At 48.2% G+C, this 27996-nt stretch overlaps 1 protein-coding gene across 1 annotated transcript in view; it reads left to right on the top strand.

The window, feature by feature from the left end:
- RNPEPL1 (arginyl aminopeptidase like 1) overlaps positions 1-27996 on the top strand; it is a 139441-nt gene that overhangs the window by 74983 nt on the left and 36462 nt on the right. The window contains exons 6-8 of the mRNA XM_078665847.1: positions 10147-10260; positions 11549-11661; positions 12031-12139. Of these exons, the coding sequence (XP_078521973.1) occupies positions 10147-10260; positions 11549-11661; positions 12031-12139 (336 nt within the window). The remainder of the gene's footprint in view (positions 1-10146; positions 10261-11548; positions 11662-12030; positions 12140-27996) is intronic.

The raw sequence follows: 27996 nt of genomic DNA, 5'->3' as shown, positions 1-27996 counted from the left end.
TACATCCATCCTTTGGTTGTCAGCCTCTTACTTCCTTTTGTGACCCCCCTTAATACAGCACGCTATAATCTCAATCAGTGTTGGAGCCTGTGCTACTGCAGAAAAGCGACTAAGCATCCTTTCCCGAGTTCCTTCTTCAGTATGATTGAAAAGCACTTTCAGAATAAGTTCACATACATTGTAAGAGCCTCTTAGCACACCTCCAGTCACAGTATGTGCAGGATGAGAGCCCAGAGCCTATCGGTATACGCTGAATCAATGAATAGATTCGGTTTGTTAGAACACAAGTCTTTTGCCCATCTTGAAAAAGCTGTACAGTTTTTCTCCAATAGGTTTTTCTGGTTGGCTCTGTATTTTTCTTCCAATGAACTTACCTAGTGTCAGGTCACTGGGCTTGATCTATCTTCTCACTTCCTGTTCATTTGCGGATAGGAAGTCTGTTGCCTTAGCTACTCTTTAATTCCTTAATTTTTTTAAGATTTCGCTAATACCATGAATGCCTGTGGCGCAGCAGCATTATAAGCTAAAACGTGGTCACTATATACATTCCTACACAAGCTCATTGAAAAAATCTGTTTTCAGTCAAGTGAACTGGATTCTGTCCTGGCTGAAGTGAAAGCAGCCCTGATAGCCATATAGATTGATATTAAAACCAGACTTGATTCAAATGGAGCAGTGGATATGAATCAAGTGTTGGACTGCTTGTAGGAAATAAAGAATGGTATGGTCAAATGATAATGGACTGTCCTGCTTTGTAAAAACCATTTCAGATTAAATAATTAAATATTCCAAAAATTAAGATTCTAATATGAGGCAAGCGGGATGATGATCACCCTTAACTAGGGCAGTCACTGTCCAATTCAAATAACGCTTTAACTTAAAGTTGATTGATGTCTAGCCAGCTTCTCGCATATGTATGAATGTATTTTCGCATTTATAAAGCGCGTTATCACCGTCAGGTCTCTAAGTGCTGACTCTCTGAATTGCATATACATTAAGCAAAGTCAGTCTCCAAGCAAAGCTATATGATGACATGAGGCGGATCTTCCCATGCCTTGGCTTCCCTGAAAATATTCGAGACACCATTGCCATATACTTAAACATCTTCACAATGCCAACCACACATAATGTGGAGCACTGTTGTCAGTCTTTCAGAGAATTCAGAATCCTACTGTCGCACAGCTCCTCAGTCTATGCAGTGTACTTGCATACCACCAGAAGTCATATCATTACATGGTCTACCTGTGGCCAGATGCTTCACTTTTGAAGCAACGTGGGTTGCTCATCTAGCAATCCATGGGACTGGACCACTCCTGCTTCAACGGAAACTCCACATCTATCCTGAAAGAGACTCTTTTAACTGTCCTGCTATTCATATGATTATAAACTGATGGAAGCTCATTCTACAGGCAGATAACCACAGTCTGTAACTTGATCCCTGCATGAATAAGAAACAATCAGCAATTTCCTGAAACTCCTCTAGGGCAATAAACACCCAGCTCTTCCCTTTTACATAAGCTCATGATGCAAATGTCTACATCAGTTGTCAATTAGGTATGCATGAATACGTGTTCGAGGCATGTGGGCTGCTAAATTCATATCTATTGCATAGATCGCCGCCTAGTGTTGGGTCCGGATGATTGCACATTGTTGTCCTGGAAGAGTCTTCGAAGTATCACGAGATAGGTGGCTCCTCCCCTGGACTACAGTGCGCATGGGCATCGACTCCATCCCCAGATTGTTTTTTTCCGCCATTGGGTTCGGATGTGATTTCGACGTCTCCTGTTCGGAATCGATAAAACAACTTCTTTAAGGCCAAAAGGCCTTCCTTACTTCGTCGGTATTGTTCGCGTTCGGTCTCGTGTGTACTCCAAATCTTCGAGTCTGATATCTGGGGAGTCGGGTGACTCTTCAGTCATCGAGGTCCTGTCGGCGCAGCAAGACCCAGACGACGCTACGATGGAACGGAGTCCGTTCAAGTTCTGCCCCGTGTGCGGTTCGAAGTACCCACACATCGACGTTCATCCTGTATGCAACAAGTGCCTGTCGCCGGACCACAACGAGGCCAACTGTATGGCCTGTTCCAAGTTCAGATCGAAGAAGACGCTCAAGCTTCGGCGCGTGGCGCGCCTCGTGGCCCAGCGACCGGCTCCGGCACCTGTCGACATCTTCGACGACCCCGAAGCAGAACAGCAAGTGCTTCACCTGCAGATATCACCTACATCGGCGGAGGTCGAGGCCGACTACGGAGAACCCGTCGAGGGTCAGGACTTAGACGAAAACGTCGAGGAGGTAGGGGACGTCGAGGAAGCTTATGGGGCCATGGAAGATAGCTCGGAGGAAGAGCTATGCCCCACACGTTCAATTACTCAGGCTCAGGTCACGGGATCGCCACACGGCCTTACCCACGACCCTGCACCTCAATCCTCGGCCCCGCCTTCTGGCCCGGCTACGGACACACCAACGGAGCCTCCATTACACAAATCGAAACCGAAACTAAAAACATCGGAATCGAAAACAACAAAGATGGCCGACACGCCATCGAAAGCGAAGACGTCGGCTACGCCATCGACGCCGTCGTCTTCGGAGGCCTTGAAGCCGAAAAAGGCTGTCGAACAGGCTAAGGTGCCGAAAGAGGTCAAGGAGCCCAGCTCGAAGAAGGTCGTCGAGCAGGTGTCGAGCAAGGTGGTCGAGTCGAAGTCGAGGAAGACTGTCGAGACGCCTTCAGCCAAGACTACCGCGCCAACGGGCAAACACCCAGTCGAGGCGAAGTCCGCGAAGGGCACCGACCCGAAGTCTGGAACCCCGAAGCAGAAAGAAAGAGCTGCCGATCCGAAGCCAGCGACGTCAACGCCTAAACCCGTGGCAGCGGCACGGAGCGCAGTTGTCGAGGGTACGTCTGCGCCTTCGGCAACCAAAGACAAATCTTCGACGCTCGGATCTTCCCCTGGAGGAGGACCGAAGTCTTCGGTCGGATCAACGAAACCATCCGCTTCTTTCACGAAGCAGGTCTCGGACTCCCTCAAGCGGATTCGGGAAAAAGGTTTGGCGTCGGAGACTCAAACGCACTCAGTTCCACAGTTGGTAGCACCACCGAAAAAGACTTAGATGCCGATACTCTACACGGTGGCGCCGAAGGCCTTTGCACCTCGATCGGTGCCAAAGGACTCAGGAGAGTTGGGGCAAACGCAACTGAGTGGACGTTTCGGTCGACAACCTTCATTGGAAGAACAGTCGGAGCACTAAATCGACGCCGACACGGGAAAATTAACGCTCTACAAGCGGAAAATTACATCCCAGCCTTTTGAGTCGTTTGTGATACCTCTGAAGAAGAAGAGGCCAGCACCAGACGTTCCATTACTCGTTGAGACAATTCCTCACGACCTAGGAGGAGTCCAACACCTTCACCCACTGGCTCAGATGGAGATGGGAGTGAACAGGATGAGGAGTATAACTTTCCTTATAACACTGACCCCGATGAGCAACAGGACTCATGGGTAGACTCTGGTGATCAAGGGGACCAACAAGTGGTACATGACCCACAGGTTTATGGTGTGAAGACTTCTCCAACTGAAGACTCAGCGGCATTTAATGCCTTAATTGAAAGGGCGGCTGCAAACCATAAGGTGGAAATGCATGCCGAAGTTGACTTTTTATTTGACACATTCTCTGCAGCAGAAAAAACAGTGAAAACACTTCCAATGCTTAAGGGTGTTCTCAAACATGCCACAGACATTTTTAAGGAACCCACGAGAGCAAGGGTGGTAAACCCGAGAATAGAAAAGAAATACAGACCGGCACCTGGGGACCCTACTTATATACGGGACCAGTTGCCTCTGGACTCTTTGGTGGTCTCCAATGCCCGCAAGAGGGCGAATTCACAGACAACGGGTGAAGCTCCTCCCCCCGGACAAAGAGTCAAAAGTGCTGGAGGCATCGGGGAAAAGGGTGGCAGCACAGGCAGCCAACATCTGGCGCATATCTAACACACAAGCCCTGTTGGCCAGATATGATAGGGCGCACTATGACACCCTAGAGCAGCTACTACAACACCTTCCAGACGAATTTAAAGAAGGGGCTGAGATGCTGATACAGGAGGGCAAGCTCATTTCCAACGCTGCGATTAAATGTGCGCTTGATGTTGCAGATACAGCAGCAAGAGCGATAAACACTAGTGTGATGTTGAGGCATCAAGCATGGCTCCGCATCTCAGGGTTCAAGCCAGAGATACAGACAACTATCCTCAACCAGCCCGTTAATCCAGACAGACTGTTTGGCCCGGAGGTTGACACCACTCTAGAGAAGATCAAAAAAGATACTGAAACAGCTAAGTCCATGGGTGCACTTCAGTCTCAGCAATTCAGGGGGAGCACTTTTCGTCGCTCAAGTACACGAGGTGTTAACAGAGGACACTTGGCACAGCAGACGCAATTCAATAGAGGTGGCGCACAGTCCTCGTACCCCAAACAGGGTAGAGGAGGTTACAGAGGAAACAGCGCCAAGGGCAGAGGCAGAGGCAACAACAGTTCCCGTTCCTCTGCTGCCAACAAACAGTGACTCTCTGTCACTGCCCCCCGACCATCCAACACCTGTCGGGGGGAGACTCCAGCAGTTCCTGCCAGTCTGGACAACCATCACCACAGACAGGTGGGTAAGGAAACTTATCCAGTTCGGCTATTGTTTGGAGTTAACGTCCACTCCACCCAACATACCCCAAAGACAACGTCCTATGTCAGCAGAGCACTTGCACTTATTGCAGCAAGAGGTTCTTGTGATGCTGCAAAAAGGCGCAATAGAGCTAGTGCCGGTGGAGGAAGAAGGAACAGGGGTTTATTCCCTGTACTTCTTAATCCCAAAAAAGGACGGCTCACTCAGACCCATTCTGGACCTGCGCCCCCTCAACCTTTACATCCTCTCAGAACACTTTCATATGTTAACACTACAGCAGGTTCTTCCATTGTTAAACCAGGGAGACTTCCTCGCAACCTTGGACCTCAAGGATGCTTATTTTCACATACCACTCCACCCGTCCCACAGAAGGTACCTCAGGTTCACCATACAGAACAGGCATTACCAGTTCAAGGTCCTACCCTTCGGAGTGACCACTGCCCCCAGAGTGTTCACAAAGTGTCTGGCGACCGTGGCGGCGCACCTCAGGAGACAAAACATACATGTCTATTCTTACCTAGACGACTGGCTCGTTCAAGCAAAGTCGGAACAGCAGTGCGCCGCCGATATGTCCCATACCATTCACCTCCTTCACAGTCTGGGGTTTTCGCTGAACTATCCAAAGTCGCACCTTCAGCCAGCCCATGTGCGGCAGTATCTGGGCGCGACGATCAATACTCTGACTGCTACAGCTCAGCCGAACCCGGTGAGGATCGACAGCATCCAGTCGCTCATCCAAAGGTTCAGACCACAACACTCACTCCCAGCAAGAGTGTTCATGCAGTTGATAGGCATGATGGCCTCCTGCATCTTCATAGTCCCGCACGCACGGTTGCATATGCGTCCGCTCCAAGAATGCTTGGCGCATCAGTGGACACAGGCTCAAGGACAATTGAAAGACCTAGTGTTGGTGACGGGTCGGGCATACAACTCTCTGCATTAGTGGACTCCACACAACCTTTGCAAGGGCCGACCGTTCCAGGAGCCTGTGCCACAGATCATCATGACAACGGACGCTTCTCTCCAGGGATGGGGAGCTTATGTGCTCCACTACACGGTGCAGGGACTATGGACGACACAGCAAAAGAAGATGCATATCAACTGTCTAGAGTTGATGGCAATCTTCATGGCGCTCAAGTCCTTCAAGGTACATCTGTGCAACAAAGTCGTGTTGATCCGGACGGACAACATGACAGCTATGTACTATATCCAGAAGCAGGGGGGTACGCATTTTCCACAGCTGTCTCATCTGGCTCAGAGCATGTGGAAGTGGGCCATTCAGAGGAACATCTTCCTCATGGCGGAACACCTCCCGGGCAAGGACAATCAGACGGCGGATCTGCTCAGCAGGTACAGCCATCAAATGCACGAGTGGGAGATACATCCATCAGTACTCCGCCCGTACTTCCAGCAGTGGGGTCATCCAGAGATAGACCTGTTTGCCACAAGGGAAAACGCAAAATGCCAAAGCTTTGCCGCCAGGTTCCCTCACCCACAATCGCAGGGCAATGCGATATGGATGAACTGGTCAGGCAGATTTGCGTACGCTTTTCCCCCAGCACCTCTCATACCGCTGGTGGCAAGAACACTAAAGCAACACTCGATGACGCTCATCCTGGTTGCTCCAACGTGGGCACGCCAACCATGGTACATCACGTTTCTGGAACTCTCCGTGGTACCGCATCAAAGGCTGCATCTCACACCCAGGCTCTTGACGCAGAACCATGGCGACATTCAGCATCCAGATCCGCAACAGCTCAATCTGGCGATCTGGCTCCTGAGGTCTTAGAGTTTGGCTACCATAACCTGCCTCCTGAATGCATGGACATCATCAGGGAGGCACGGAAGCCCACTACCAGAGCTTGCTATGCTGCGAAATGGAAGCGGTTTTTCATTTATTATACAGACCATAACATAAACCCGCTAGATGCATCCATTCCTAACATCATCTGCTATTTGTTACATCTTTACAAATGCAATCTAGCGTATGCTTCCATTCGGATACACTTATCCGCCATAGCGGCTTACCTCCAAAAACAGGCAGCATCTCTCTGTTTTCAGGGTGCCTGCCATTAAAGCCTTCCTGGAGGGACTGAAACGAGTCATTCCTCCTAGAACCCACCAGCTCCTGTGTGGAACCTCAATGTGGTCCTCACTAGACTGATGGGCCCACCTTTTGAGCCTCTACATTCATGTGAGATTCAGTTCTTAACATGGAAAGTGGCTTTTCTCATTGCTATTACATCTCTCAGACGTGTTAGTGAGCTACAGGCGCTCACAATACAAGAGCCATTTATACAAATTCATTCAAACAGGGTAGTGCTTCGCACTAACCCCAAGTTCCTTCCAAAGGTGGTGTCACACTTTCATGTCAACCAAACAATTGAACTGCCCGCATTCTTTCTACACTCGGAAACAGTAGCGGAAAGGATGCTCCATACGTTGGACGTCAGAAGGGCGTTAATGTACTACATTGACAGAACGCAACAATTTAGGAAGACACAGCAACTTTTTGTTGCCTTCTCAGCCCAGCACAAAGGCAACCCAATTTCCAAAGCAGGAATAGCAAGGTGGATCGTTAAATGTATTCAGATCTGCTATCAGAAAGCTAAACGCACTTTAACGATCCCCCCCAGGGCACACTCCACACGCAAGTTGGGAGCCTCCATGGCTTTCCTGGGGAACATTCCTTTGGAAGACATTTGTAGAGCAGCCACGTGGTCTACACCACACACGTTTACCAAACATTACTGTGTAGACGTGCATTCCAAGCAGCAGGCAGCTGTAGGACAGGCTGTTCTCAAAACCCTTTTTCAGACTTCTGCAGCTGGCACGGGCGGCCGCCGTTAATGGAGGGACTGCTATGTATTCTATGCAATAGATATGAATTTAGCAGCCCACATGCCTCGAACTGAATATGCTACTTACCAGTATGCATCTGTTCTTGGCATGTAGGGCTGCTAACATTCATATCGCCCACCCTCCTCCCCGGTGCCCGTAGCGGCTGCAGATCATTTCTTGCATTCAATCATTAGCATGGACATCATTTACACTATTTCACTCCATCTCTGACACAATGGCTAAAAACAATCTGGAGATGGATTCGATGCCCATGCGCACTGTAGTCCAGGGGAGGAGCCACCTATCTCGTGATACTTCGAAGACTCTTCCAGGACAACAATGTGCAATCATCCGGACCCAACACTAGGCGGCGATCTATGCAATAGATATGAATGTTAGCAGCCCTACATGCCAAGAACAGATGCATACTGGTAAGTAGCATATTCATTATTCTCACACTTTATGTGCAACATCATACTCTGCACCATCTTTGAAGCTTTCTTTGAACCTCACACACCACCCAAAATATCACCTACACAGCATACTACATCCAACATCCTTACAACCACACCCCTCGAAACGTCACCCTGGAACTTTATGGAAACCATAGCGCTTTGTGGCCTTGTGGTGACACATTCTTCAATACAGTGGCAGTGTCTTCCATCCATGGAACGTCCACAGGTAACACGGTACCCTTCCATAAACGGAACATCGGTGTCTCCTCCATGGTATGAAGTACCACATACATTGAACTTCAGTCCAGTACTATGTGTGCTATGAGAGCATATCGGTATATTTCAGGTCCATGCATGTGAGGACAATGGAATTCATATAACAGGGATCACATTCATATCGCCCACCCTCCTCCCCGGTGCCCGTAGCGGCTGCAGATCATTTCTTGCATTCAATCATTAGCATGGACATCATTTACACTATTTCACTCCATCTCTGACACAATGGCTAAAAACAATCTGGAGATGGATTCGATGCCCATGCGCACTGTAGTCCAGGGGAGGAGCCACCTATCTCGTGATACTTCGAAGACTCTTCCAGGACAACAATGTGCAATCATCCGGACCCAACACTAGGCGGCGATCTATGCAATAGATATGAATGTTAGCAGCCCTACATGCCAAGAACAGATGCATACTGGTAAGTAGCATATTCATTATTCTCACACTTTATGTGCAACATCATACTCTGCACCATCTTTGAAGCTTTCTTTGAACCTCACACACCACCCAAAATATCACCTACACAGCATACTACATCCAACATCCTTACAACCACACCCCTCGAAACGTCACCCTGGAACTTTATGGAAACCATAGCGCTTTGTGGCCTTGTGGTGACACATTCTTCAATACAGTGGCAGTGTCTTCCATCCATGGAACGTCCACAGGTAACACGGTACCCTTCCATAAACGGAACATCGGTGTCTCCTCCATGGTATGAAGTACCACATACATTGAACTTCAGTCCAGTACTATGTGTGCTATGAGAGCATATCGGTATATTTCAGGTCCATGCATGTGAGGACAATGGAATTCATATAACAGGGATCACTGCATGTTTATTTACAGAGTCGGTTAGTCTAACCCTAAGTAACTGTTTGTGTGAGGTGAGACCCCATCAGTGTACCAAAGGCCACTACATGCTCAATGTGAGACAGTCTGGATACCCTTAGTCTTTGCGTTTATGGAGTGAGAACCTGTTGGTGTACCCAGGGCACTGCACTAACTGGGTGTGAGCTTATCGTGATAGACTCCGCACTATGTGTGGGTGAGTTCTCAGGAGAATAGCCCCAGCCAGATGTGAAGTGAGAGAGAAAATCAGAATACCGCAAATCTCTGTATGTGTGGGTTGAGAGTTTCTCAGTGCACCTCAGGTCACTGCATTTGTATTTAGAGCATCTACCAGTATACTCAGTTACTGCTTGCATGGCATGAGAGCACAAGTATATCCTAGTGACTCCCTATATGGGGGGTAGAGCCTATCGATTTACTCCTGCATCTCAGTATGTGTGGGATGAAAGCCTATGAGTGTAGCACAAATCCATGCGAGTATGGAGTGAGGGCCTTTCAGTATAGCCCAAGTCACAGCATGTGTTGAGTGAGAGCTAGTTTTCTCCGTCCATTTGTAGTGGGAGCATTGTGAGTTAAAAGTCTGTTTATTTACCTGGAACGATTGCATTTGTCATGAAGAAACCCCCTGTTTACTTCTTGAGTCGCTGCATGTAGAAAGTACCCAGAAACCGGTCCCAGGATGCTTGTTTCTGGTCCAGGGAGGACCTGGCTTGGCAGTTCATGCTGGACTGTCCCCATTAGAAGCAGGGTCAAGGCTGATTTGCATATGGCTGGGTCTAAACTGGGGTGGCATGGTGAGCAAAAACCGATGGATTTAACCCAGATCTCTTGACTGGGGGTGAATGTATGATTTATTCAGCATTCCGTCCATCATTTGTTTGTGTTGCGTTGACTGGGAGACCATCAGAATATAGATGTGCAGTTGGGAGTACTATTCGTTGCTGCCATGCTTTGCTTGCTTCGCTGTGTAAGGAATTGTAAGGAGTTGAGTTCTCCCTGTACTTCTAGGACAGTATTTAATCATTTTTTTACCTTTCCATTCCCACTCTAGGTGCCTCCTTCACCTGCCTGGAGACCGCTTTTCGCCTTGATGCCCTGCACCGCCAAATGAAGCTCCTTGGAGATGACACTCCCGTCAGCAAACTCCAAGTCAAGCTTGAGCCAGGTGTGTTCTCTCCTCAAATCTGAACGTGGCACCTCTGTCCTTCTCATTCTTGTGTCCGGACTAGCTAATTTTCCTGCTTGTCCTGGTGCCAGATGGCTCAGGGCAGGGCCAGGCATTTCCCCTGTCTGGGGAAGCCTTAGGTCACATATCAAAGGTGGTAGAGGCCTTTGAAGCATCCTGCCTATATATGCTGATTTACTAGCCTTCCTGAGTAGGAAGTGTAAACACCTCTTGCCAGAGCAAGCATTGTTTCTGACCTCTTGAGAGCGTAGCTCTTACCTCGCAGGGGGTCAGAAACTTGTCTGTGGTGGCAGGCTAAACTGGACCGGTCAGCCATCACACTAGAGGGCTAGTAGGGTTCAGTGGGTACCGCTAAGATACTCTCTTGGTGCATGTATTAATACATTCATTACTGGAATCAGTGTGGATTTATTAATACAAGGTGTTTGAAGCCCTTATGTAGCTCGGAAACTGGTTTTGACCAGTGCCCAGTACATACCTTAAAATGGCTTAAGATGGCTTCCTTGTTCATTGTAATATCTCTTATTTGAACAAAACATTACAAGGGGAATATCGGCTCATGCAGATTTGTTCTCACGTGTAATATAATGCACCCTGCCTTAGGGCTGTAAGGCCTGCTGTGGGGGTGACTTAGAAATATTACATGCAGTGTTAGGGGACATGGCACACAGGTGTGTGCCATGTGTTTTCACTCTTTGGAGCACCTTGTCACGCAGCCTGCAGTGGCGGTCTGTATGAGTTTGGTGCCGCGTCCCTTAGAGTGGCATAAGATATCCTGCAGCTCTTGGGGACCCTCTTTTGTACCTGTGCCCAAGGTACCAGGGGCACCAATTACTAAGGAGTTACAGACGTGAAAAAGGCCTGGTTAACTGGGGATCAATTGACCAGTTACCATGTTTTGGTGAAAGAACACCTGGTTAACAGGAACTAAGTGCACTTCAGTCAAAGTTGCATCAAAAACCAGGCAAAAAGTGGGGGTACTACTGCACCAAAAGGCCAGTTTCTTACATTATTGTTGACTATTTTTTTATAAAACCACAAGCCTATTAGCCCGTGATCTTTAAATTAAAACAAACACTGTTTTGTCTGTGTGCATCACTTTTATGTAAAGTGATCCGGCATCCCAGTTGTATAATGTGAAAACTTATAAAAAATCTCAAAAACCTGTGAGTCCTGTCATTCTGGGTACTGATCAGTGGCACTGTTGCACAGCAGAACTCCTTCCACAAACAAGTGCATTGAGATTTAATTTCTATTTCTCTTCCAGGAGTGAATCCCAGTAACCTGATGAACCTCTTCACGTATGAAAAGGGCTACTGCTTTGTTTATTACCTGTCTCAGCTGTGTGGAGACCTCCAGCGGTTCGATGCCTTCCTCCGAGTGAGTACTCACTCTTTCGCTTTCGCTTTACCGTGTCCCTCCCTGCTTACCACAATTCAGCACCTACTTAGGAAGCAGATTCTTGACCCTCTATCGGAGACTGTGATGATAGCGTTATACCATTTTAATCCGAGAAACATGGGAGACCGAAGTCCTTTTTTAAAATTATTATTCTATCTTCCTGCGCTTAACTCAATTACAAAATGTTTCCCGTTTGTTTCTTTTTTTTTCACTTGACTTGCTCATTGCAAACGTTCTTCTTAGGCGATCATTCCATTATTTTATCAAAGCCTGTGTATTGATGTGCTCTGTGTGCTGCTGCCTTGTTTTTTCCTACCTACTAACCTCTGCTGGTCTCACTGTCTTTAGGCCTACATTGAGAAGTTCAAATTCACAAGCGTGGTAGCCCAGGATCTTCTGGATTCATTCCTGGCCTTCTTCCCTGAGCTGCGGGAGCAATGTGTGGAGAATCTAGAAGGTAGGAAGAGGCACCAGCGAGGGGTGTGACTTGGATGGTGTCTGGAAGGTCTATGAGGGAGAGAAAGAATGGTCAAGAACTTTAAATTACGGCATGCCTTTCATGTTTAAAGTCATTATAATGCTCAAATTCTTTTTTTTTTTTTTGGGGGGGGGGGTGGGGGTGGGGGGGCTTGTTAATAAATAAAGTGTTCAGAGTCCTTAGGCCATCAAAAAGAGTTCATCAAAAACAAGAGGAAGGCAATACGTTTGGGGTGACTCTTCAGAGAGGGCCATTTTCCAACATTGACCTTTACCTGAAATAATAGAAACTGAGTTATGCTCCTTGGCGTGTGCAAAACTTGCTGTAGCGTAAAAATAAAATAATATCCACAAAATCATAAACTTATACATATTTACATAAAATGCGCCTCATACTCAAAAGATTACCCATGAGGTCCATTTGTCTAAACAATAAACACATTTTTTGTTGATTTCCGGTTTCTTGTGTTTAAAACATTGCCGTCCGTGTTTGTTGTTTTTTAGCTATAAAATAAAATGAATTGAACATTCCGCGTAGGTAAAAAAACGTTCTGAAATGTTTGTTGACCCTCCAAGTTCAAATAAACTGTTCTTGCATTCAATACACTGCCACTCACGTTAGGATTTGTAGTTTTGGTATGCTTGGGTAAAACAAATCTACTTGAAATGCCACTCTCATTCAATAAAGACCTGAACGGTACATCCCGATACATCTTGCATGGAATTCGCAGAATCATTAGAACTCACAAATTAGGGTAAGTAACACACATAACATACACAATAATTCACATCGCCTGGCATGCTTTGTTCCCCGTAATTGGTCTTTTTTTTATCTGCCATCTGAAAAGGGTATTTTGTGCTTTGGTTTGTGTTTTCTGCATGGTGGGAGGTGGGAGTTATAGCATGTATTGCACTCTATAGCTGGTGAATTTCAGTGGTTTTGCACATATGAATCAGAAGCATAACTCAGTTTTTAACCATGTTTTTTTTATTGAAATACATGTTTTGTTTGTTATGACACATTGAATTCTGACTATACTGCACATGGCCCACAGGCATGTGCAGCAGGGATTGGCCACTGAGCCTTCCATGCTGCATGGCTCTGAATGCAACCCATACTGACATTTTGTGAGCTGATCATTAGCCATTTACAATTATTGTATATACAACTGTTTATAATGATGATCTAATGCATTCTCGATGAATACAATCGTTTTTGCTACAACATGAAGGATTTCAGTCTCACATGTGATTGAGTACTAATTATTTTCTTATTATATTGTTAAAGTCCCACGGGACACCAGTGCACAGTGTTTGCTACCGCGATCGGCAGCACCCTTGTTCTGAATCCAATCCGCAACAGGCAGCCTAACCACACTGTGCATTGAGATTATCACACAGAGCTTGGCTTTTGGCCAGGCCCTATTTTAGATCTTTTTTGGGGGATCTGTGGACCCTGGCTTGGATTTGCATATCTATGATGCTAAAATTCTTGCACATGTTAACCACAAAAGTGTACTGTGGCAGGGTTGCAGTAAGGGACCGGAGACAGGATCTAGATAAGTAGGGTTTTATTTTCGTAAATGTCTTTTTGTTTCGGGTGGAAAGTCTTTCTCGGGTATATGCCGCGGGATGCGTGGTAGCGGTCGCCCTCTGGGTTGTCTCTCTGTTCTTGCTCTTCTCCCTTCGGTTTCCTCACCACAGATATGCAGGAAAAAAGACAGAGCGGCCCGTCAGAATACTGTTCTCTTACAGTATTACCCGAGGGGGAACCAGGAAGTGTTGGGATCACCGCTGAGATAGTGTATTTATAAGCAAAGCTATGTACACGGGAAGTGAAGCGTACGATAGTGAGGAAAGGGTGGTGGGGGATAACGGGAAAGAGGGGGCTGGAAGGAGTATGTACAAGAGGGGAGGCAGGCACAAGCAGGTCGGTTGAGTTATTCTATTGAGACGAGTCTCCCCGCCTCCCAACCCAGCCCGACACCCGCTGCCGTACCTGCTGAAGCCACGCTCCTCTTGGGGCGTGGCTCGGCGAATAGTGGGGTCGTTGGCCTCCTGGCTCTGCATCTCCCTTTGTTGGTTCTCCTCTCGTCTCTCGATACCGGTGCTCTCCTCCTTCGCCTCCAAACGCTGCCCGAACTCCACTCCACGCTAGAGCCTCCTTTCTGGTGACATCACACGCCGTCTTCGGGTCTTCCTCACTTTTAGCCAATCCTACCGACTGTACGTCAGCTGGGGGCGTGTCCTCTTCTAACTTGTATGCCCAGTTAAAGGAGCCTTCCCACATTTCTTCTTCTTGTGTCGACCATAGGGGATGCCTGTCACTGCTCCACTCGTTCTGGTGTGGTTGAAGAGAGGGAGGGGTAGTAGAATCCACAACCCACCATTCATTAGTAGTCGAAGTCCCATCCACCCGCCTAGTCTTTCTGTTACATGTACCTTTTTATTATTCGTCATTGAGCAGTTCTAGTAGCATAGTAAGTATATTTGTACAGAGAGCTATCTTTTATGGTTGTAGGCTTGTCAAAATTCCTTGTTCGAGGCATGTGGGCTGCTGAATTCATATCTGTGCATAGATCGCCGCCTAGTGTTGGGTCCGGATGATTGCACGTTGTTGTCCTGGAAGAGTCTTCGAAGTATCACGAGATAGGTGGCTCCTCCCCAGGACTACAGTGCGCATGGGCATCCTCTCCATCCTTAGATTGTTTTTTTCCGCCATTGGGTTCGGATGTATCTTCTTTTACTCGAAGTTTGGAATCAAAACTACTCCTTCTAGAGGCCAAAAGGCCTCCGCTATCGTCGGTATTGTCTCGTATCGGTGCCGACAAACTTCTTTACCAACTTCACACCGCTTGGGACGTCGAATCGGGCCGTGGGCCTTCTCGACGCCACGCGACCACTCGTCGATGGAACGGAGCCCATTCAAGAGACGCCCTCAATGTAACTCCAAATACCCACATATCGATAAACACCCTGTCTGTAACAAGTGTTTATCTCCAGAACACGATGAATCCGACTGCCTAGCCTGCGCCCAGTTTCGTTCAAAAAAGACACTTCGAACTCGACGGGCAGCTAGACTCACTATGCAGAGACACGCGCCAGAGCCAGAGAATATCTTCGGCGACGGAGACGATCTGGTCGAGGCAGATGAATATGAAGAACAGTCGGATCAAGGATCGGAGCACGACTCCGACTACTACATCGACGAGGAAGAAGACATCGTCGAGATAGGGGACGACGAGCAAGGAATTGGAGCCGTAGAGGATGACTCCGGTGACGAAACGGGCCCAACCGTAACAACGGCGGCCTATACGTCCACCTCCATGGTTCAACAGGCTCAGGTCGAGGCATCGCCACAAGGCCTTAGCCAAGATCTCAAAAGACATTCTACAGCCCCGCAATACAGCCCGGCTAAGAATATTACTAAAGAGCCGTTGAATCAACAAGCTCCAAAATTGGTATGGAAACCAAAGGTGGTTCCGGAGAAAACGAAACTGATTGACTACACGGTCTTCGGACCGCATTACGTCGATCCATCGGAGTCGAGACCGAAGAAGCTTGTAGACCACACCGTCTTCGGGCCTAACTATGTTGAACCATCGGCGTCGACCATAAAAGTCATCGAGCCGAAACGCAGCGCCACGGTACCTGCGCCAAAACATAAGGGCGTCGAACATAAAACATCGGCGCCAAGTGCTGAAAAACCACACAAGGGACTCGATCCGAAAAAGGTTGTCGACCCAAAACAAAAGGCCGACACACCAATTGCTGTCCAAAAGAAAAGTATCGAGTCGAAGAAAATCGACCCGAAAAAGGGTATCGAAACGACATCAAAAGGCGTCGATCCAAAACCATCGGTGCCAAAATCAGCACAAGTACAAAAAGGAGGTGTCGACGCGAAGAAGACTGTCGAGACACCTTCGGCACCAAAGAAACCGGCACTACAAAAACAAACCGTAGTACCACAGAAGACACTCGGACCGATTAAATTTGACCTCCCACCTACCTCAAAGCCAAAGGCGGTTGAGCCAGGAACCAGCGTCGAACCAAAGCTAATGAAACAGAAGACTTTGGCAAAACCACAAGAGACTGCTGAACAGGAAGTCTTATATCCAGACCCTTAATCGGTTGAACAATCAAAACTCTATATTGATCCTAACTCTGGCAAACTCACTACCTACAAGAGGAAAATAAGGCCAGAGCCTGAAAGGGACACCTTTACTATTTCTCTTAAAAAGAAAAGGGACTGTTCTACCTCACCTATTCTTTTTGAGCCTATTAAGCCACATAGGCCACATACATATTCCTATACACCCACACACTCAGATGAGGGAATGGATGAGGACTATGATCAGGAATATAACTATCCAGTGGATGCTGACCCAGACATTCACACACAGCCATGGGTTGACCCTACACAACAAGGTGATTCGCAACCCATCCCTGATACACCTGCATACCCTGCTAGGCCTTCTTCTACAGAAGAAACAGCTGCTTTTAATTCATTAATAGAAAGAGCAGCGAGCCATCACAATGTGGACATGCATGCAGATCCAGTAGAGGACGATTTCCTCTTTGACACTTTTGCAACATCAGAAAGGACCGTTAAAACACTGCCCATGTTAAAAGGGGTACTTAAGCATGCGGGGGACATATTTAAGGATACCACTAGGGCCAGGGTCATTAACCCAAGGATAGAAAGGAAATATAGGCCGGCGCCAGTAGACCCCACATACATGAAGGGACAACTGCCTCTAGATTCTTTGGTGGTAGCAAATGCACGTAAACGTGCAAACTCTCAAACAACTGGGGAAGCTGCACCCCCGACAAGGAATCAAAGATTTTTGAGGCCTCAGGGAAACGTGTAGCCGCACAAGTGGCTAACATCTGGAGAATATCAAACACTCAAGCCCTGTTAGCCAGGTATGACAGGGCCCACTATGACCCATTAGAAACGCTTTTGCGGCATCTACCTGACGCTTACAAAGAACAAGCTGAACAACTAATACAAGAGGGAAAGCTAATCACAAACGCTTCCATTAAATGTGCCTTAGATGTGGCGGATACGGCTGCCAGATCTATTAACACTAGTGTTATGATCAGGAGACATGCGTGGCTACGCATTTCTGGTTTTAAAAACGAGGCTCAGTCCACTTTGTTGAACCAGCCCGTTAATCCTGACTTCTTGTTTGGTCCAGATGTGGATACAATACTGGACAAAATGAAAAAAGACACTGAGACGGCGAAGTCAATGGGAGCCCTACAGTCACAACAACATAGAGGCTCCTTTTGTCGCTCAGGATACAGAGGGGCTGCAAGAGGCAACTCATCACAGCAGACCACAAACTATAAAGGTAACACACAATCCACCTACAATAAAAACAATACAGGTGGATACCGCGGCAATAATACCAAAGGCAGAGGACGAGGGAACACCACCACCAGATCCTCTGCAACTACAAAGCAGTGACTCCTTAGCGCTACCCCCAGACCACATAACACCGGTCGGGGGACGTTTACAACAATTCCTTCCAGTCTGGAAAAATATCACTACAGACAAATGGGTAAGGCAAATTATCCAACATGGCTATTGCCTAGAGCTCACCTCCGCACCACCCAACATACCTCCAAAACACCGGCCTATGTCCGCAGAACACCTCAACTGTTTGCAACAAGAAGTTATCAGCATGTTGCAAAAAGGGGCCATAGAACCAGTACCCTTAGAACACCAAGGTACAGGAGTATATTCGCTATACTTCCTCATCCCCAAAAAGGACGGGTCTCTCAGACCAATATTGGACCTCGGGCCCCTAAATCAATACATCTTATCAGAGCATTTTCATATGCTCACTCTACAACAAGTGTTACCACTGTTGCGGCAAGGAGACTTCCTCGCAACCTTGGACCTCAAAGACGCATATTTCCATATCCCGATACATCCTGCTCACAGGAAGTATCTCCGGTTTACACTACTAAATCAACATTACCAATTCATGGTGTAACAACAGCTCCAAGAGTGTTCACAAAATGCCTAGCGACAGTGGCTGCACATTTAAGAAGACAACATATCCACGTCTATCCCTACCTGGACGACTGGCTAATACAAGCAAAGTCAGCCCAGCAGTGTGCCAGCCACATGTCAAAAACAATTCACCTACTGCACAGCCTAGGCTTCACCCTAAACTACCAAAAATCTCACCTTCAGCCATCCCATGTACAGCAGTACCTGGGAGCAACGATCAATACTCTCACAGCCAAAGCATACCCAAACGCTGCAAGAATAAACAGTATGCAGCTACTAATCCAAAAGTTCCAGTCCCAACACTCGCTCTCTTCCCGAGTGTTTATGCAACTCATAGGCATGATGGCCTCGTGCATCTTCATAGTCCCTCACGCCAGACTACACATGCGCCCGCTGCAAGAGTGCTTAGCACGGCAGTGGAATCAGGCTCAAGGACAATTGAAAGACCTAGTGTTGGTGACCAGTCGGGCATACAACTCTCTGCATTGGTGGAATCCACAAAACCTTTGCAAGGGCCGACTGTTCCAGGAGCCTGTACCACAAATAGTGTTGACAACGCACGCATCTCTCATAGGATGGGGAGCCCATGTCCTTCAGTACACAGTGCAGGGCCTGTGGACAGCACAACAAAAGAAAATGCACATCAACTTGCTAGAAATTATGGCAATATTTCTGGCAATGAAGTCGTTCAAAGTACATTTATGCAACAAAGCTGTGTTGATCCGGACGGACAACATGACAGCAATGTACTACATACAAAAGCAGGGAGGAACACACTCACCACAGCTATCACATCTAGCACAAAGCATGTGGAAGTGGGCCATCCAAAGAAACATTTTTCTCATGGCGGAACACCTCCCAGGCAAAGACAACCAAGTAGCGTATCTGCTCAGCAGACACAGCCAACAGCTGCACGAGTGGGAGATTCATCCCACAGTGCTCCAGCCATACTTCCAACAGTGGGGACAACCAGAGAAAGACCTGTTCGCCATAAAAGAAAACGCAAAATGCCAGTACTTTGCCGCCAGGTTTCCACATCCGCAGTCGCAGGGCAATGCGATATGGATGAACTGGTTAGGCAGATTTGCGTACACTTTTCCCCCAGCGCCGTTAATACCGCTAGTGGCACGCAAACTACGCCAGCATTCACTGACACTAATCCTGGTTGCTCCAACATGGGCGAGGCAACCATGGTACACGACGTTCCTAGAACTTTCAGTGGTACCTCATCAAAGACTGCGGCTAACACCCACTCTACTCACTCAGAGCCATGGAGACATACAGCACCCTGATCCGCAACAACTGAACCTTGCAATCTGGCTCCTGAAGTCTTAGAGTTTGGGTACCTAAACTTACCTCCTGCCTGTATGAACATTATTAAGGATGCAAGAAAACCTACAACCAGAGCTTGTTACGCTGCAAAATGGAAGCGTTTTGTCATTACTGCAATAACAATGACATAAACCCACTAGATGCTCCAACGCAAAATATCATTTGCTATCTTTTGCACCTACATCGTTGCAATCTAGCTTATTCATCTATAAGAATACACTTAGTTGCCATTGCAGCTTATCTTCAGAACAGACAGCACCTTTCGCTATTCAGAGTACCTGCGATTAAGGCATTCATGGAGGGACTCAAACGAATAATCCCCCCAAAACACCCACCTTCACCTGTCTGGAACCTTAACATCGTTTTAACCAGACTAATGGGACCACCATTTGAACCATTGCATTCCTGCGAATTACAATTTTTAACATGGAAAGTGGCATTCCTAGTGGCAATTACTTCACTTCGACGAGCTAGTGAGCTACAAGCCATAACTATTCAAGAGCCATTCATCCAAATGCATGCCAATAGGGTAGTTCTTAGAACAAACCCTAAGGTCATGCCCAAGGTGGTATCCCAGTTTCATATCAATCAAACAATCGACCTGCCAGTGTTCTTTCCAAATCCACAGTCAGTACCTGAAAGGGCTCTACACACACTAGATGTCAAAAGAGCACTTCTCTACTACATTGATAGAACTAAGGATTTTCGAAAAACCAAACAGTTGTTTGTTGCCTTCTCACCAAAACACAAGGGCAACCCCATTTCAAAATCTGGGTTAGCCAGATGGATAGTTAAGTGCATCCAAATATATCTTATCTCAAAGCAAAACGCACTTTACCAGTTCCCCCAAGGGCGCATTCTACACGCAAACTTGGGGCATCCATGGCTTTCCTAGGAAATATTCCTCTAGAGGAAATATGTGGAGCAGCCACATGGTCTACCATACATACATTCACAAAACACTATTGTGTAGATGTACATTCCAAACAGCAGGCAGCTGTGGCACAGGCTGTTCTAAAAACTCTTTTTCAGACTGCTGCAGCTGGCACAAGTAGCCACCGCTAAGGGAGAAACTGCTATACATTTTATGCACAGATATTAATTCAGCAGCCCACATGCCTCGAACGGAATATGCTACTTACCAGTATGCATCTTTTCTTGGCATGTAGGGCTGCTGACATTCATATCGCCCACCCTCCTCCCCGGTGCCTGTCGCAGCTGTAGCATTCTTTATCTATTTCTTACTTTCTTGCATGGACACCCTTTACTGTACCATACTCCATCTCTGCCACAATGGCGAAAAACAATCTGAGGATGGAGAGGATGCCCTTGCGCACAGTAGTCCTAGGGAGGAGCCACCTATCTCGTGGTACTTCGAAGACTCTTCCAGGGCAACAACGTGCAATCATCCGGACCCAACACTAGGCGGCGATCTATGCACAGATATGAATGTCAGCAGCCCTACATGCCAAGAACAGATGCATACTGGTAAGTAGCATATTCCTTATCAATGTAGTTTTGTGTCACACCCCACCTACCAGAGGCCTATCATGTGCCGCCTCCTTGGAAGGCTGTTTAAAAGCAAGGCCTTTGTTTGTTTATCCTGTAAGATCCAAATGAAGATCTGCTTCCCATCGCCTGTTCAGCAACCAGTTTAAGCACTGGAGTAAAAATGACAATTACCTGTTGCTTTAAGAATTTTGCTATTTATTCTGTTGCCCAGTGCAAGCAGAGTGGAAAGCCTCTAAAGGAACCATCAATTAAACTGAGGATCCTTAGTGTATATTTTGCCCCATGCGTGTTTGCCCACCTCCACCAGTGCATCACCAGCCGTCATCAACCACTTCTGATTTCTGTTTGATACCCGTGCAGGTTAGGCGGGATGCATGTCCTACCTTATGCAAAGTTTCACCGATTTTAGGTGGAGCGGTTTCTTTTTCTCTCTCCCCTTCTTGAAGAAGAGTGAGAAGGTTCTATTTTTCATTTCTAATTTCCAAAATTAAAATAAAAAAGAAACTTTGACTGCCCTCTTCTACTCATGCCATTGGATGTAAAAAGCAGTTTACTGATCTGTTAAAAATAAGTTGTTTGGGAATACAACATTGTAGGAGAGTGGGGTCTGCAATCCTATGGTCACCCCAGATTTTTGCTTTTTGCTTTTTGCTTCACTGGTTTACGACTTTCCCTGGCTGTGGGCCTGCTAATCAGACCCACAGCCTAGCTGTTCTCTCTCTAAATTGACATCCATGTACTTTAGGTGCATTTACCAATTGGTACTGGGCCACCTTATCAGTCCCTGTACAGTGTACCTTAGGTACCCAGGGCATAGGTGTACCCAGGGCCTACCAGGGGCTGAAGCATGTATTATGCCATCCGTGGCTGGCCATCTAAACAGACACAACTGGCTGGTAAGACAGCTGGGGCAAGGTGGTGTAATCACCCTTTACTGTAGATATAGTTGCCTATATCTAACCCCAAAATGGACACATATATTCCTATCAGTCACTCCTATGGCAGGCCTTATCAATCCTGAAGGCAGAGTGCTTGGAATTATCTGAGATGGTGCTCGGGCATGAGCTGAGCCTGTCTGCAGCTTGCGGAACCAAGTCCTTATAGCTGTTCCATGATAACGCTATACCATATACTCTTAAGTGCATTATAATCCTCGCGGTTAAATGCTAACTTTGGTATAGCATTATCAAAACATGTCGAGTAAGGTGTCATACGAATTGGAATACTACCCCCTCGCCAATTCTGGCGACGGGGGTAGCATTCCACCCTTCTAGATGGACACGACATGTATGCAACTGTAAACCCCGGTTAAAGTTAACTTGAGCCTTGGCATCACAAAATGGATGCTGCCACCACAGACACAAGTCTGACCTCATGCTGCTGGGAGTCCTTCGAGCGAGGGAGGCTTGGACAAAGGGTTTCCTGCCTTGGGAGGTGCTAGCACCACCCCAGACAGGATTTTGTGTATTGGGTAGGATAGGCCTGAAAGGAATGAGACATGCCTGGGGCACACAAGGTGTCCTGTGCATACACCAGTTCAAACCAGTTGCTGGGGCATCCCTGCCCCAGCTCTGGCGCGAAACTGGACAAAGGATAGGGGGTGTAACCACCCCCCTTCCTGGTCCCACCCAGGGGAGGGACCTAGTCACCAGTTCAGCCCCCTTTAGCAGGATAAAGGTAGGAGCTGGTCCCATTCCAAATTAGATTAATCCTGAACTACTCTACAAGAAGAAACTCTGGACTTCGACGTTCTGCTCCACAGAAGACTGAAGAAATCTCCCTTGTGGGCAAGGAGTGTCCACCCTGCAACTGCAGGCACCATCAAGCATTCAGCGGCTTCCCTTTGTCGTCTTCCCTTGAGGATCCAGACTTCAGAGCCCGACGAGACCCGGATTCCCAGACCTCACCGACCTCAACTCACATCTGCAGCAAAGCTGAGACCCGTGGGTGCGACGAGACACGTGGGACCTGCCATCTTGAAAGAAACTGCACTTCGCTTCCAGCACGACTCCCGAGGTAAACTCTACCAAGTGCTATGGGGATTGAGAAGCCCCAACCCCGAGCAGCCCCTGCACCGAAGATCAGCCCTCCAGCTTCCACGAGATCTGCGTGGGTCCCTTCTGCTTGTTTGCTGCTCGACGCGTTGTCTGCTCACTTGCCGGCTGGCTATGGACCTCCTAGACGACGAACTTTGAAAACTACACTGCTGGTCTGGTTGCTCCAGATTGGCCCTTGCTCCCTTCCAAAAGAGGAGCACCCTGGACCCTCCTGGTCCACAGAAAAACCAAAGGTGGTGATGGACGGAGCGTTGACAATACAAACACTCACCCCCAGTCAACTGATCTGGGTTAAATCCATCACCGTTCTTTAGCTCACTCCGCCACCCCAGTTCAGACATCGCCATATGCAAATCAGTCTGACCCTGTGCCTCATGGGAACAGTCCAGCCCGAACTGCCAAGCCATGTCTTCCCTGGACCGGAATCAAGCTTCCCAGGACCGGTTTCTGGCATTACACCCGTCTTCAGCTGGGCTTGCTTGACTCCAGTGGCAAAGTGAGCAAGGGACTCACGTCTGAGCATACCCTGCCAACTTAGGGCGAACAAAGAAAAACCAAAGGTGGTGATGGACGGAGCGTTGACAATACAAACACTCATCCCCAGTCAACTGATCTGGGTTAAATCCATCACCGTTCTTTAGCTCACTCCGCCACCCCAGTTCAGACATCGCCATATGCAAATCAGTCTGACCCTGTGCCTCATGGGAACAGTCCAGCCCGAACTGCCAAGCCATGTCTTCCCTGGACCGGAATCAAGCTTCCCAGGACCGGTTTCTGGCATTACAGCCGTCTTCAGCCGGGCTTGCTTGACTCCAGTGGCAAAGTGGTCCACTCCAGACGGCGTTTCCACTCACCGCGTGGGTTGCCTTTGCCAAGGCCTGGTGATTCCGGATCCGACACCGTCGACAGCGAGAGCCTGCGTGGGACAGCTCGTGCCTCCATCCTGGTCGTCGAAGACACCTCCTGGTCCACGTGGCTGCAGAGACAAGCGTCCACTCTTCACCTGATCGCGACGACGACATCCGGATCCTCCTGGTTCCACTCCAGTCACTGGCTAAGTGACTTTGAACATTGTCCCCTCTGCTTTCAGGTCTTCAGCATCTCTGATCCACCCTTGGATCACACCGGACATCTTCCTCCTGGTCGCCTGCAGCAGTCTTGTGTGGAGAAGTGTGGCTCACTGGTTAGAGGAGGCAGACCTGGAAGCAGAGGTCAGCCCGGGACCAGGGTTCAATTCCCGGCTCGGCGGGGTCTTGAGTCCTAAAATGTCCATGGATTCGACAATTCTAGCTCCGGTGCCTACTCGATTCACGGGTTCACACTCTGCTACTCTGGGCAATAGCTTGCTTAATCTCCACAACGGCCCCTCGCGGCGGGATGCCTTGCGGATACCCTGCCGGGGTTATCTCACAGGGGAATACCAGGACGGGTTCCCTAAGCAAGCACTTAGAAACCGCTCGGTGATTTGCGCTATATAAATTCCTGTACATTTACATCTTTTTTCCAGGCTCCATAGACTTCAACGCAGAAACCCAACACGACTTCGCACCTATGCACCCGTGGGTGAGGTAACAAGAGCGTTCGAGGCATGTGGGCTGCTGAATTCATATCTATAGCATAGATCGCCGCCTAGTGTTGCGTCCGGATGATTGCACATTGTTGTCCTGGAAGAGTCTTCGAAGTATCACGAGATAGGTGGCTCCTCCCCTGAGGATGGAGTCGTGCGCATGGGCATCGACTCCATCCTCAGATTGTTTTTTTCCGCCATTGGGTTCGGATGTAATTTCGTTATCTCCAGTCGGAATCGACATAAAACTTTTTCGAGGCCAGAAGGCCTTTTTCGAACCGTCGGTATTGTTTGCGTTCGGTCCACATTCAGTTCCAACTCTTTAGAGTTGGATATCCTGGGAGTCGTGTGACTCTTCGGTGATCGAGGCCCAGTCGACGCAGCAAGACTTTTGACGGCATGGAACGGAGTCCGTTCAAGAAATGTCCCGTGTGTGGATCGAAGTATCCACACATTGATGTCCATCCAGTGTGCAACAAGTGCCTGCCGCCGGACCACGACGAATCAAGCTGTATGGCCTGCTCCAGGTTTCGTTCAAAGAAGACGATTCGCCTTCGGCGCGTGGCGCGCCTCGAGGCCCCGCGCTCGGCCCCGGCACCAGTGGACATCTTCGACGACGGAGACGCAGACGGACGACAAGTTCAAATGTAGATTTCACCTCCAACGGTGGACATCGAATGCGACTATCAAGCGGATGTCGAAGGCCAAGACGTAGAAGTCGTCGACGAGGTAGGGGTCGACGACGAGGCCTATGGGGCCATGGAAGATAGCTCAGAGGACGAGCTATGCCCCGTTCGAACAATTACAAAGGCTCAGGTCGAGGGATCGCCACATGGCCTTACACCAATATCCACGGCCCCGCCTTCCGGCCCGGCTACGGACACTTCGGCGGAGCCGCCATTGTCGAAACCGAAACTGAAACCATCGGTGTCGACAAAAACAAAGATGGCCGAGGCGCCATCGAAACCGAAGACGTCTGCTCCATCGACGCCATCGACTCCCGAGGTATCGGGGCAATCGAAGCCGAAGAAAACAATCGACCCTATCAAGGTGCCGACATTGGTCAAGGTCGTCGAGCCGAAACCCAAGAAGGCCGTCGAGCCGAAGCCAGGCAAGGCCGTCCAGCCGAAGGCTGGGACCCCGACGCCAGTAGTCAAGGCCGCAGATCCGAAACCGGCGCGTCGACATCAACGGCCGCGGACAGAGATCGTAGCGCCCCTGAGAAGGACTTTCCTACGGCTCGACCACAAAAGCCGAAGTCAACGACGCTCGGGTCTCCCTCGAAGAGTGGCCCGAGGTCTACTGTCGGGTCGACGAAACCGTCCGCTTCCTTTACGAAGCAGGTCTCGGACTCCCTCGAGCGGATTAGGGACAAGGCTTCAGCGCCGGAAGCAAAGACACCTTCCACCCCGAAGCAGGCTGTCCCAACGCCAAAGACTTCGACGCCGATACTCTTCACGTTGCCGCCGAAGGTGGCGCCGAAGGCCCTCGCACCGCGGTCGGTGCCCAAGGACTCTGTGGTGCCAAAGCACACTCGCCAGCCCGAGGGTTTGGAGCATCGACCTCCTTTAATGGAAGAGCAGTCGGAGCATTTCATCGATGCCGACACCGGGAGGCTTATGATTTACAAGAGGAAAATCACGGCATCACAGCCTTTGGAGTCCTATGTAATACCTCTAAAGCGCAAAAGACCTGCTTCAGAGACACCAGTGCTGGTCGAACCAATAGTTCCTCAGACTCAAACAATTGCAACACCCTCACCCACTTACTCTGATGGAGAGGATGCAGGGGAGCAGGACGCGGAATACAATTTTCCTGCCAACACAGACCCTGATGAACAACAGGACTCATGGGTAGAGGCAGGTGAACAAGGGGATCAGCACTCCGTCCTTGACCCTCAGGTCTACAACGTCAAGACCTCTCCCACTGAGGATTCTGCGGCTTTTAATGCTTTAATTGAAAGGGCAGCTAAAAACCACGACGTTGAAATGCATGCTGACCCTGTGGAGGTGGACTTCCTCTTTGACACTTTCTCCACTGCAGAAAAAACTGTTAAAACTCTTCCAATTTTGAAGGGGGTCCTAAAGCATGCTGCGGACATTTTTAAGGAACCCACACGCTCCAGGGTCGTCAACCCTAGGATTGAGAAAAAATACAGACCGGCACCTGGCGACCCAACCTACATCAAGGGCCAGTTGCCGTTAGACTCTCTGGTGGTCTCTAATGCTCGCAAGAGGGCGAATTCACAAACCACCGGTGAAGCTCCTCCCCCAGACAAAGAATCTAAAGTGCTGGAGGCATCTGGAAAGAGGGTAGCAGCTCAGGCCGCCAATATCTGGCGTATCTCAAACACGCAAGCACTATTGGCTAGATACGACAGGGAACACTACGACACCCTAGAGACCCTGTTGCAGCATCTGCCAGATCAATATAAGGAGGCAGGGGAGATGCTTATCCAGGAGGGGAAGCTCATCTCCAAGGCTTCCATCAAATGTGCACTAGATTTTGCGGACACTGCAGCTAGGGCGATTAACACCAGTGTGATGCTAAGACGTCAGGCATGGCTCAGGATCTCCGGGTTTAAGCCGGAGATACAAACTACCATCCTTAATCAGCCGGTAAACCCTGACAGATTATTTGGCCCTGAGGTGGATACCACCCTGGAAAAAATAAAAAAAAGGATACCGAGACTGCCAAGTCCATGGGGGCACTCACATCCCAACAGTTTCGGGGGAACACTTTTCGTCGCTCAGGCAATAGGGGTGTTTCCAGGGGCCAAATGTCGCAACAAACACAATCAAAATAGTTAATACGTAAACAATAAGAAAAAGAAAATGGGAGATATGTTGTGCAAGTTGGTACAAAATTTATTTAGACATGTTATCGATTTTGTTATTGTCACTGGTTAATACATCACTTAATATAAGTACATTCATATAACACTTTATAAAAACATCAAAAAAACACAATCGTTAAAAATGTTCATCAGAACAAGGTCGTTAACGATTGTGTTTTTTTGATGTTTTTATAAAGTGTTATATGGTCTGTATTAATTTTTATAATCTCAAGGTATCAATATGTATATGACATATATAGCTAGTGGACAATATTGAGTGTTTCTATTTTGGTGAAATTTTAATTCTTATATACACCAACGTAGGTCATAAAAACTGTGTGATTGGTATTGTTTAGAACATCAAGGTACGCGGTGCTAGTAGAGATCACTCCTGTGACTCATGTAGGGACCTTGCCACATATTTCTGCTTACTTTCCCCCTGGTCCCAGACCTTAAACAATTGGGGGCCTCTTTTATTTTTTGATTGGAAGAACATCACTACAGACAG

The sequence above is a fragment of the Lissotriton helveticus genome, chromosome 11, assembly GCF_964261635.1.
Source record: "Lissotriton helveticus chromosome 11, aLisHel1.1, whole genome shotgun sequence".
Taxonomy (NCBI): domain Eukaryota; kingdom Metazoa; phylum Chordata; class Amphibia; order Caudata; family Salamandridae; genus Lissotriton; species Lissotriton helveticus.
Note: the sequence above shows the minus strand (reverse complement) of the source record. Positions and strands in the feature narration are given on the sequence as shown.